Here is a 12,998-nt window from a genome sequence, read left to right as displayed (position 1 = left end):
AGAGTCACATTTGCAGGTAAGATCTAACAGGGCAGACCGGTCTTGCCTGTCTAGAATTGGAATCCCACTTTCACTTGGTTGTTGCAGTTTGAAATGGAAGAGAAAATTATTGCTTTCATTTCGAAGCAATTTGGGGAGAGAAATTTTTCTCCATATAAGTTGCAAATACCCCACTTGAACACAACTGTTGCTCTTAACACACAGGCCTCCTTGGAAAGGAAATTTACCTTGTGGACTAAGCCACAGAAAGACACCCCACTTCCAGCATGAGCCACCACACGGACAAATGTGTATTTGGAGGGGGGTGATGAGGACATATAAGAATAAATGCACTAAGTCAGTATTTACACCAGGGGTGATTAATTAACTCCAAGCCGAGATTAAGGTGGTCACTAGCATTAACTTCTTAAACTAGTTGTTCTCAACCCTGGCTGCACTTAAGAGTCACCTGGGTGCCACCCCCCACTCCCAACAATCCCCCACTCCCAGCCATGGGGTCCTTTAATGAGCTGGATAATCGCATCAACGAGGTTCTCCTTACCAAATCGGCATCATCCTTGGCAGATTCCATTCTGTTAGGAGTCTGCCTATGAATAGGCTGAAAGAGCAATACATTAAAAGAAAATGGAAAAACCTGATGGCCAGTGGCTTCTGCTGGACAGAAGGTTAATGTTAATACTTAATTCTTCCTGCTGTGTTGAACTATTTAAACCCCATTCTGAATGCAGGGTGTGGAGAGAAAGGGAAAAAAAAAAGAGGCCCTCAGTAGGCCTGGAAATGCTTCTGAGAACCTAGGATGATTTTCTGAGTTGTGAAGCAATGGCTTTTTAAGCTGCTATCCTGCAGATAAAGACCATTTAGTCCTGTCCCGCCCTCAACACGATCGACCTTCCCTGCCCCTCCACCACCAGCCCCGCCGCCCCAACCCCCGCTTCAGGGAAGTCTTCCCGCATCTGTTTTGCTTGGCAACACACACCAGCATTCCAACACAGGCCACCTGGCCACCGAGACAAGGTTGCAACACATTCATGTGGCAAAATAAGAAACCTGCTCAAAAGGAAAAACTATCTGCACGAAGGGTTCTGGGAGCACAGATCAGCGGACTGCAGGGCTCTGCTCCGCAAGGGAGGCGCCTCCGAACCACTTGGTACCCTGCCCCTGACCCCTTCTTCCTGGTCGTGAGGCTGAGACACTGTTCCCAGGCCTGCTCTCTCTAATGGAACTTTCCACTCTCCGAGACCTCGGTCGGCTTCTCCAAACCCAGCACCTCTGCACAGGCCTGAGGAGGTCGGTTCCGAGAAACGAGGAGAAATTGGCGGGGGCCACTTTCTGATGCCTTAGGCAGGACATCAACACAAAACACTGGCGCTTGGTATTATTTCCCTTTGTTTCAACCCACGTTATCAGGGAAACTGTAGCTGAGACAAAGGAGCATCAATTTCCTTAGCAGCGAGTTAAGAATGCTCTCCCGGGCTCACGTCTTCTCCCTGCACCGAGGCTGTGACCGTGTTTCAAGGCCTCTGTCCATCAAGGAAGCACACGATGAACCAGAGGGCAAAAACAATGACCTCAGAAACCGGGGAAAACAGATGCAGCAAGCCCTGCTCCCGGACACGGCTTCTGGAAGGCCTGCCTCTCTCTGGGGGTGAGGCCTGCAGGCTAAACGAGCTATTTTAAACGCTGCGGATCTGCTCTGCAGCCCACACATTATTCATCAATGGACAATATGCCTTACAATAAATGCAATCTGCAAATCAGGAGCAGACTGCCTGGTGCAAAAGTGCAAAAAATAAACCCACCCACATCCTGCCGTGACACAGGCAGCAGAAAGCCTCTTGAAAGAACACTTGCTTAAGGAGAATAAAAGCTTCCCATTTTCCAGGCCCTGCACCACCACAGGAACGGTCCCTGGTACTAAGGTCTGACGGTCTGAGAACCGAGGCTAGATGAACTAGCCTGAGAAAACGCATGACTGTTCCGAGGTTCTAGAAGAGGAAACGCAGCCGAGGCCCGGGCTCTGCCCATCCTCTAAGGGGATGGGCGCAGCTCTGAGGCCTCCCTCTTTCCGCCTGCAGCCCCCGTACAGGAGCCGGTGTGGGCCCTGAGGATGTAAACAGGATTGCACCTGCCGTCAGCAGCCTCCTCCCTCCGTACGACACCCACGCCACCACCACGGGCTTCGAGGCCTGGACATCCCGGCCCTCTGCACCCTCTTCAGCCCTGTTCACCTCCACACCTGTCCTCCTATCTCCAGCCAGGTGCTGACAGAATAGGTCTGTGGAAGGCAGGCAGGTAGGAAAGGAAGGGATTCACTCAACTCCACATTTGATGGCAAGAGAGGAATTATTCATGCTGATCACCACACACACCCCATCCCCCACAGCCCACCCCGCCACCAATTCTTCAATAACCATTCACATTAAGAAACAACAGGTTGAAACTTGCTAACTGTGATCAAGGGATTAAAATTCTTGGGCAAATACAGAAATCACATCACTAGTGGTTTCTACCTTCAGTCTTTCAAAACTTGGCTCCTCCCGCTGACCCACTGAGACAAATCCAGGTCATCTTTCCAGATCTGGTTCCAATCTTCCCCTTCCATGACATCACTTCTGTCCATCGTGACCCACAGCGTTCTGTCCTGAGTGTAAACATGCCTTAATGGTTGGAATCTAAGAGGCTGGGAAGACTGGTCTGTAGAACTTTCTGTTCAGCGGATAGGACAGCTCCGATGAGGCATGAGTGCCCAGCAGAAGCACTGACTCAGGAGACCAGACACAGAGCAAGCACTGGTACCCGTCACAGGCAGCGGGCGACAGAATGCTCACAGCGCTTCGCACGCTGCACATTCGAAGATAATTACTGCACGCTTGTGAGACACAAAGAATATTCTCAAGTGTGAAGATAACACCCTCAGTTTCCTCATCTTTAAACTGGAAGGGTTAGGGTTAAGGTCTACATAATTCTTAAGGAAACTCACATCTCTAAGTTGATAAACATAAAACAAGAAACGACCCTTGCTGCACATACCTATCAAAGGAGAGTGCCAGCCTGCAGGGCACAGGAGCATTTCCTGCTAATATAATTTCTACCGAGGGTTTAGGCAGGCCCTTAAGCACACTGTGTTTATATAAAACTATTTTCAGCACTTTGCCCTTTGCTACAGCATCTGGGTATCCTCATAATATATATGTGAACGTGCAGATTATTATATCAGGATTTAAAAAAAAATGGCTTCTACTATAAAAGACTGAAAGTGAAAAAGTGAAAGTTAGTCACTCAGTCGTGTCCAGCTCTTTGCAACCCTGTGGACTGTAGCCCACCAGGCTCCTCTGTCCACGGAACTCTCCAGGCAAGAACACTGGAGTGGGTTGCCATGTCCTTCTCCAGGGGATCTTCCCGACCCAGGGACTGAAGCTGGGTCCCCTGCATTGCAGGCAGATTCTCTACCATTTGAGACAAGAGGTTAACAAACTTAAATACTGAAATTACATTAACGTGTTTAAAGTTATACTACAATTAGGCATCTCTTTTTTCAAATGGAAAAGCGTGATCACTGAGTGCACACTGAATAGATACTAAGCTTAAGGTGCTTTTACTCTTGAGAAAGATACTATAAAGAAGCCAGAACGAGGCTGTTAGGATGCAGTGTTCAACCCAGCCCAACTCCTTAGGAAAGTTGAGAGTCCCACAGCAGACCTCCCAGCCTGAAAACCTCTCTGCTTTGAAGACGCACTAGGCTCTTCGGCTGGAGCTTAAGACACGTGTTTCAGTTTTTCTACTCCATCTTGACTTTTCTACTCTGCTCAGTTTTTAAATAATCGGACCACAGCAGCTTTTCTGTCCTCCTTGAACAGTCAAATACCTAGCCGGGTATTTTATAAGAAAATGGGAAAAAAAAACCCAAAAAACCCTCAACAAGTATGATAATGAAGTTTTAAAAAGTCACTCAAGGAGCTGGATGAGTTATGACATATGTGGGTCATTAAATATGTTTTAAAAGTTTGTCAGTTCTGGATTATCCCACAGAGAGTAAGAATAAAAAACTATACATCTATCAAACTGTTTGAATCCTCACATACCTAATATAATGACCATCCCTACCCTGTCTGAACCTCCCAGAAAAAGGTAAGCAACAAAAGATCACGGATTAAAAGCAGATTCCTCAGAGTTATTAGATGAGAGATGTAAAAGCCACCTAACTTGCCCTGATGTATAAAAATGAGGCCCCCAAAGAAGGCTATGTAAATTCTGAAAGGCAAATTCACCTGGGTAAACGCTGGTCTTTTCACCCCTGGAAGGACTTTCTGCTTACCATGTATAGGTCATAATACTCAGTACTAAAATAAACAAGTTGTTTCAAAGAACAGATAGTGGGGGCAGACACCTGAAGGAACCAAAACCAAGTATTTGAACACTAAGTGTGCCCACAGGGGGCTTCCCTTGTAGCTCAGGCGGTAAAGAATCCACCTGTAATGTAGGAGAATCGAGTTCAGTTCCTGGGTCTGGAAGGTCCCCTGGAGAAGGAAATGGCAACCCACTCCAGTACTCTTGCCTGGGAAATCCCATGGAGAAAGGAGCTTAGAGGGCTACAGTCCCTGGGGTCACAAGAGCCGGTCAAGGCTTAGCGACTAAACCACAAGTGTGGCTGCAACAGTCAAACCAGAGAAAGCCGGGTCCCTTTCAACTCAATTGATGATACTTCCATGACCTTTCCCTTCCCTTGAAGCAGTCTAGTCCAAAGTGTCAGCACAGCCCTTGGGTCTAAAATGATCAGGGTATAAAAAGCAGGCTTCGTGACATTCAATCTACTTCACCCTGCAGCCTGAACACTACACTTCCTGTTAAGACGTGGTGATGCCTGGAGACCCCTGAGGTGTCCATTCAGGACACAGCACAAAACAGGCGAGACACTGACCATTTCACTCAGGCCCACCCATGCAGCCCACTATTTCACTGCCATTCCCTCTTGCCCAAGGAAGCTATAGCGAAATAAATAAAATAAAAACAAGAGATTTTAAAAAGGAAAATCCATTGGAAACATCACGCATCTGCGATGCATACTGTGTCGAGATTACTTCTAAAAATCTTTCCACCATCTCCATCTGCCCAGAAAAAATCACCAAGCTCTTAAACGACACATTTTAGTGCATATTTTTAACACTGTCCTTGCAGGCCTTTTTAACCTTAAACTGGAGCTGGCTGTATATCGGGGGTAGACTGCTGTCCTCTCTTGTGGAGGACATGGAATATTATGCGGCCTGGTACGAATCAAGGGAACTAGATGGTTGCAGACAGGTTACCAAACCTCTCAATAATCACCAGCCAACTGTGGAGTGGGCTCCCTGAGCTTCTTTCGGCATTCAGAATGGAAACTTAGATATTCTGGTATTCGAGCATTCAAGCAACAGTTTCAACACCTTCCATGAATTCCTGCTTTTTCCTCATTTTTTGCAAATGTCTTAGAGTTAAAAAAGGACAATGTATTTAGGGCATTGATCCGTTTCAGCATTAACGCAGTTGATTACTTTTATTAAAAAAAATTGCACAGACTCCTATTCATAATTTTTACCTATAAAATCTGAGCTATAGGGAAGTGACTATTTAGATTAGCCTCAATTAATTTTAAACTATCAGCTATACAGAGACACCCAAAGTTGATTGAATTTAAGGTAATTCTTACATGGAGTAAATGTCTTCTGGAATTGTGAACTTTTGTGTAGAGATAACAATTTTCTTATTAGCATGTATTATAAAATTGTAGTTTTAGTTCAATGCCGAAGAACTCTGACTCCAAGCTTAGCCAAGAGAAGCAGCTGCAGCATTTATGAAAACCCTCTAAAAGGCAGTATCCAATAAGGCCTATTCCCAAATACTGCCCTCATTTGTAAACCACACAAAGTGGAAATTTTATACAGATAACGTTAGACTCCTGCTCAAAAGCCACAGCCAGTAAGAAGGAAAGACAAACAACTGGAAACATGGCCTGGTTAAAAAAAAAAAAAAAAAATATATATATATATAGATAGATAGATAGATAGATAGATAGATAGATAGATAGATAGATAGATACACACATATATATAGCCAAAATGACATGGCAAACCAACAACATGTCTGAAATGCCAGCAGACATAACTACGTTTAAGTTTCAAAATTCAATCGTGCGAACACAATTGAAGGTCCTGTTGTCTGAGGCAGAGCTGACAAATGAACTGCAGTTTCTTCAAGGCCTGTGTCACCACAGGGCACTGTGAAGGCCTTGTGATGCTGACTATCCAAGGGGCGAACACTAGGGAAGGCTGAGATAACTGTACACAGGAGATCAAAGCCAGTTACCAAAGCAAACGATTCCAGGTATTCCTTAAATCTCTGTGGCCCTGTGTCTCACGCCCTATGATCAAAAACCGACTGTTCATAGCAACCGAATCATCTCCCTTGGGGAACAATTTGTACCTTATAGAGATGTGGGTAACAAAGGAAAAGATCAACACAACACCTCATTGAAACCTCACCATAAACCCATGAGTTGGGTGTTTTTAGCCTCCTTTTTCACTGACAAGGGAGAATGCTCAGAGAGGGAGTCTCACTTCCTGGGGCATGTCAGGAATCTGCAGAGCCCAGTCCACTAGGCCAGTGCTCCAAGGCACCCATCGAAGCCGCTGTCTCCAAAATCTTCAGCATTAGAACATCACATCACAGAGAGCACTGAGCTGCTACACAGGTTTTTTATGTGCAAAGATATAAACTTATTTTTTAAATTCCCATTCTACATAGATACAAAAAATGATAGAATGTGATTCTGTCTTTAGGTGTGTGCCATTAGTTATCACACCTAATGACAGGATCACATACCTTCACTGGAAATAGTAAAACAACAGCTTTACCACATGATGGTCAGAAGAGCTGAGCAAGGCAGTCGGATGGTTATATTAAGTGAGAGAGAGGCCGGCACTGATCAAACTGTGAAGTGCTACAGAGATGTGAGTGTCACCCAAAAGCCCTTTGTGTTTCTGTGTGTACACACCTACACATTATCATGTACACTTTTCACTAATCCCTTTAAGGTGAAATTTCAAGTTACATAATACTGGAACACAGCTATACATAACCATGTTGAGAGAGACAGCTGAAAAGAAAAATTCACAGAATCTGATCAGAGACCAAGTCAATGAAAGGACTACCAGCTATTTTTTAATCCACTACATTGCAGTGGTGGTGCTTTTACATAAAGAATCTGCCTGCAATGCAGGAGACCCGACTTTGATCTCTGGGTTGCGAAGATCCCCTGGAGAAGGGAATGGCTACCCACTCCAGGATTCTTGCCTGAAGAATTCCATGGACAGAGGAGCCTGGCGGGCTACAGTCCATGGGGTCGCAAAGAGCCAGACACGATTGAAGGACTAATGCTTGTACGTATTTTCCTAGAATTAATTTTTTAAGGTAAAAAGGAGACACCAACTAATACTAATGTCAAAAATGTTCTGTAGAGTCAAACCACCCTGTCTAAAAGAGATCTAAACTAAAATTCTCCCCGATCAAAAAGAGCTTGGGTATTCCTCTGCCATTCAGTAAAAGGAACTGGGAATCACAGAAGATTGCCATGCCACTTCTGTGACGTGTATCCATGGGAAGGACACAGGGGGAAATTCAGAGAACCTAGAAAGGAGTGGAGAAAGAATGCTCTCTCCCTGTAGCGTATGGAGTGGTTGTCCAAAGAAGTGTTCTGCAACCCTGCTCGGCTCTTTGATCTCTGTTTACATTTTGAATTCTGTGTCAGCAAGAAACAGAGAGTCCCAGAAACTTTCCAAGGACTCAGTGTGATGTTATATACATGGTGGACCTTGAACACTTAATGACATTATTAATGGGATTAGAAAACAGGCTCCTGAAACTTGTAGGATGCAGAGCCAAGCAGTTACTATGCACGAAAGCATCGCGCAAGGGCACAGACACCCCTGATAAACAGGATCCCTCTTCCTCAGTCACTATTAGGGCACAGAAACCCCTGATAAACAGGATCCCTCTTCCTCAGTCACTATTAGGGCACAGAAACCCCTGATAAACAGGATCCCTCTTCCTCAGAGTCACTATTAGAGCACAGAAACCCCTGATAAACAGGATCCCTCTTCCTCAGTCACTATTAGGGCACAGAAACCCCTGATAAACAGGATCCCTCTTCCTCAGTCACTATTAGGGCACAGAAACCCCTGATAAACAGGATCCCTCTTCCTCAGTCACTATTAGGGCACAGAAACCCCTGATAAACAGGATCCCTCTTCCTCAGAGTCACTATTAGGCAGTTAGGAACTTTTAACCCAACCAAGGAACCCAAAACACTAATCTAAGAAAATAACTAAATTACTCACTAAATAGCCATTAAAATGCTACAAAGTAAACTGGTAAGGTATAAGCATTTTGAAATATTGTAACACTGTAACTGATAACTCTAAAAAAATCAATTCTTACTTCACAGACTGGGTAGAAAAAAAAAAAAAAATCAAGGATCACAAGAAGTTCCTGGAATCTGATTAGCATTTTTTTTTACAGTCATGTTGCATTTTAAGTTTATTCATGAGAGTCATGACAGGATGTCTGGGAGGCACCGAGCAAAGTTCTCAACAAAACAGCCTTGTAATAAGGGCTAAGGCATGGATCGTGACATCTGAGCACATTCGCAAAAGGAATCTTGAAAGGTTTTCCCCATCAAGATTTTTGACATCATTCAAAAGACCTGACTGTAATCGATTTTTCATGTAAACTAATAATGAAATGCCCTTCTGTCCAAAGCAGCAGATATTTGAAACGTCAAAAGAGCTTGGTGGCGGCCAGACTGTAGACGCCCAAGTGAATGTTTTCCCTCAAGATAAATAAGGCCGAGGCAGCTGCTGCCTACACTTAACACCCCTGCCCATTTGAAACACGTACAAAGTGTTGAATGGAGCCGACAGTTTTGTTATGAGACAAGTTTTGTTTCTGCTTCTCGAAGAAGCAAGTTTTCACTTAAAAGAAAAAGCCAGCTTCCTACCAACCCTTCACAAATTTATAGAAGTGTACAAAAATACAAATTCAAAAATAAAAACTACTATGCTTTAGAGGGAACTTACTTTCCACAAAAAGCTCTTTATTCTAGAACTTACATTTCCAAATGTGAAGAAATTTTATTTTCCACTCTAACAGCCCTTGAAAGTTAGAATGGCCCTTACATGTAAATTACACACAGTGTTTGGTATGTTCCACTTGTTTTTTTAATCCTGGGAGAAACGTCAAGCCAAATGAGACTGTAATTATAAAAATCCATTTGTCCTCAACACCTAACTGCAAAATGATTTCAAAGTCTGATAAGTTGTCAAAACTTAGGATGTGCATGTTGTCAATATTCATGTGGTAGGTGGTCCAAATTCAACACAAAAATATGCTGCCCAAAGAAGTCTACACCTGTTGTGATGGTACTTTCTTGGGCTGAAGGTTAGAGGCTATTATCAGAATTTTGTTGAAATCTGTACCACTGTATAAAAACGGTATTGGTTCAGACCAAAAATATAGCATTTCCTAATGAAAAGACTAGAGATAATAAAAGAAAAGGGTGTATAAAAGGGAAAAGAAGAAAAAACAGTTACATTAACAGTTATAAAGTTATATTAACAAGAAAAATATACTGACATTTAGCACCTGATTATATGCCTTCAAAATGGTGAAAGACAACGATGGATCAGTGATAAAACTTACTCATATGACAAAAAGTATTTCTCGACACAAAATAATAATAAAAGATGATACGGTTCCACAGCCAAACTCAGTCATCCACTTTGAAAAATCGCAATTCACAACTGAAACCAAACACACAGTCTCCTAGACATTTCACTGCTGTATCCTGAAATCCAGCCATCAGAGGAAATTCAAGGAAAACAACCCCAATTCAGAATACAAGGAGCCTGTCCTCTGAAAAAAAAATGAAGCACGTGGCTAGTGATTAGTAGTGAAAGAAAGCTAACTGATGAAACTTCGCATCCCATGACAAACTGTGAAAGCTGCAGTCATCATTTGCCTGGTGGAGTTAGCAGCTGTCTGTCTGTACTCCATTTCACTGAAAGGGAGAGAGCAAGAACACAGGAGCAATGAAGGCCAAAATCTGTTGCTGGGCTTCTGTTTCCACAGCTGGAGGCTGGGCACTTAACTACTCTATATACAGCAGCCCAGCTTAGACACTCAAGTGGGCAGTGTTAAATTGCAAGGGTGTGCAACCTGACCATTAACAAGTCCCCCATCAGTTTCCCCTCGCCTTGGCCCTACAGGTCAATCTGCTTCAAAACACATTTCCACCCGGCCCACAACTGTGGTTACCTCTGTTCACTCTTACTTAGTGGGACCAAAAGAAAAAAAAAAAAAACAACCAACCCACAAAGACAATACATTATACAACCAGGGCCAGCCCTGTACAGCTAAAAGGTCATTAGGAAGAATGTGTCCAACCTGACATATGCTTAATTATGAAGAAACCAGACACGTTTAACCTGCGATTCTCTCACCTGGATTAGAACGGATTATTTTTTAAATGCGAGCGTTGTCACAGCCTGTATCTGCAAGCAGTTTTTTAACACATTTCCAATGTCAACATGCTGGGGCACAGCACATTAACTCAAAAAGTAATGACATCTTAAAAATTCTTTTTTTGAGAAGGGAGGGAAACGAGGGGGAAAGGGTTGTCCAGATTTTTCAAAACAGAGTTATGTGACTTTGAAGACCTAAGGCTACGATATTTTCTAAAATCGGCTAACTAGTTTCATGGACTTCTACCAAAGGCGGGACCACAAATCGTGGACCCAGAACCGGCCAAACACACTAAGTTACTCTGGCCCGAAGCAGGGAAAGTCCCAGAAGGGAGGAGGATGTTGTTTATTTTAATTCCGCTGCAGAATACGCCTGCTGGGCTAGAATCGGCCCCTTCCTCCTGCGGACACACGGCATCACAGGCTCACTTACCGGGGCGCCAGCTCCCGTGGAAGCCGGGCCGGCCGCGGCGGCGTCCTCCTCGGGACTCTGGGGGGCTTCCTCGGGCCCCCGAGTCACGAGGATTCTGAAGTGCTGCTGCCCCGCGTTTTGATCCTGCCTGATCTTAAACGTGCAGCCCTGGCCTTGTGGCGACCTCTCGGCCGCCGCATCGGTCCTGTGGGCATCGGGAGCCACCCTGCGGCCCCGCAGCGGCGCCTCGGGGTCTGGGTGGCCGCGCTCCTCCGGAGGACTCCCGCGCTCGGCCCGGGGCTGCGTGGGGTACGAGCTGCTCCTCTCCAGCCGGATTCGGGGATACCTCACCAACCTGTCCCCCTTGGTGCCGGTGAAGCCAAAGTTGAAGTCGCCGCCCGGTGCGGGCCCGCAGCCACCGGCTGGCGGCTGCTGCAGCTGGAAGACAAAACAGCGCTTCCCGGAGCTTCCAGAAGCGTCTGGAACGTGCTGCAGGGACCAGCGCCTGGGCTCGGGTGCTGCCGCCGCGGGGCCAGCCTGGCCCTCAGCCCCCGAGGGCGTCAGCTTCACCGGGCGCACATCGGCGCTGGACGCGCGGTGTTGGATGCGCACGGCTGGCGGCTCGGCCTCCTCGCGGCCGTCAGGGCCCGGCGCTCGGCGGCGGCCGCACGTGCCATTGAGCTGCGGGCCCGGAGCTCCGGGCGCCCCGGGAGGGGAGCCATCGCCGCTGCCGTCGTCGAGGCTCTTGGCCTCGGGGGGCTCCCCCAGCGGCTCCGTGCCCGCATCGCCGTCGTCGGGGGCGCCGTCAGCCGCCTTGCGCTGCAGCGAGATCTGCACGGACGAGCTCCGCGTGGGCCGCGCGTCCACGGGGCCCAGCAGCTGCGGAATGAACATGGACGTGCTGCGCTTGAGCGCGCCCACGCCTCCCCGCAGGCCCGCGTCCCGCGCTCCGCTCGGGGCCAGCGCAACCGCGCCGCCCCGCCGCGGGAGCGTGTGGAATGCCATGAAAAAGTCGTCTTCTCCCTCCTGGTCTAGGATCTCCGACTCGGGGGCTGTGTTGCTGCGGCAGGAGCCAAAATGAAACCGAAGCCGATGGGCCATGGTGCCCAGAGGGCCAGGGAGGGACAGGGCGAGCAGCAACAACAGGCCCGGCGCTGCCAGCAGTCAAACCCCAAAGACACGAACTCCAAGGAAAAGCGTTCCATCTGCCAAAGCGTGAGCACTGCGGCACCAAGGGCGGCAGATAGCAGAAATAACCCAAGTGGCAAGCGGCATTCCAGGCATGATTGGATAAGAGCAGAAAGCTCTCATCCGCACTGTGACAGAGGGTAGGGTGGCCGGAACCACATGACCGCGGTCTCCCTCTCCAATGCCAGCTTCTGGACTTAGTGGAGTTTTCTTCCCCCTCTCGCTCTCATTTTTTTTTAACAGCAAGAGCCTGAAACAGCACCTTCCCAGCTGCTGCTTTTCCATCAGACAGGAGTGGCCCCAGCGGGGAGCTCTCACAGCTGACTAAGGCAGCAAACACAGTCCGAGCCGTGCGGCTATAAATCTCAGCGCAGCGCGCTCACCGGACAGTTCTTTCCAAACCGAGCTGGGCACCCGGGCGCTGTCTCACCGATGCGGAGGAACTGGCACCCAAGGCAGAAGCACACAGAGGAGCCCCCTTCCCATCGAACCCGACAGTGACAAGTGAAACTGCAGGGGCTGCAGGAAAAGCCTTTCAGGAGCAATCGGATGTTACGCGCCCCGCTTACATATGATATCACCACACTACCACGATGGAATGCAAACTAATAAAACGTACTATAAATACGATTACACACCCCACAGAATGCGTGTCCCTTTAACGCTAAATAATTAGACCATGATCTACAAGTAACAAAATAGCTGAGTGGAGGGAGGGGGGCGAACAACTTACTGCCAGTTGGGGTCTGCCTCTGGCTACCACGACATGTTTTTTATTTGAAAGATGGGGAGGGCGGGGGACACAATCTCACACATAATATGATTCTCAGATACGGCAGTGCCAGAGG

General features: G+C 46.9%; 1 protein-coding gene across 6 annotated transcripts in view; it reads right to left on the bottom strand.

The window, feature by feature from the left end:
- Nucleotides 1-12,998, bottom strand: part of NEDD4L (neural precursor cell expressed, developmentally down-regulated 4-like, E3 ubiquitin protein ligase) — a 371,596-nt gene that overhangs the window by 138,039 nt on the left and 220,559 nt on the right. The window contains exon 1 of one of the 6 annotated variants that reach the window (XM_018039440.1): nt 10,984-12,826. The exons of 2 other annotated variants lie outside the window; for them this stretch is intronic. In XM_018039440.1, coding sequence (XP_017894929.1) covers nt 10,984-12,063 — 1,080 coding nt within the window. In that variant the 5' untranslated portion in view covers nt 12,064-12,826. Of the gene's footprint in view, nt 1-10,983; nt 12,827-12,998 lie in introns of those variants that run through there. 3 more of the 6 variants (XM_018039442.1, XM_018039441.1, XM_018039443.1) reach the window with 3 other exon arrangements.

The sequence above is a fragment of the Capra hircus genome, chromosome 24 (assembly GCF_001704415.2).
Source record: "Capra hircus breed San Clemente chromosome 24, ASM170441v1, whole genome shotgun sequence".
Taxonomy (NCBI): Eukaryota; Metazoa; Chordata; class Mammalia; order Artiodactyla; family Bovidae; genus Capra; species Capra hircus.
This window is presented reverse-complemented; position numbering and strand designations above follow the sequence as displayed.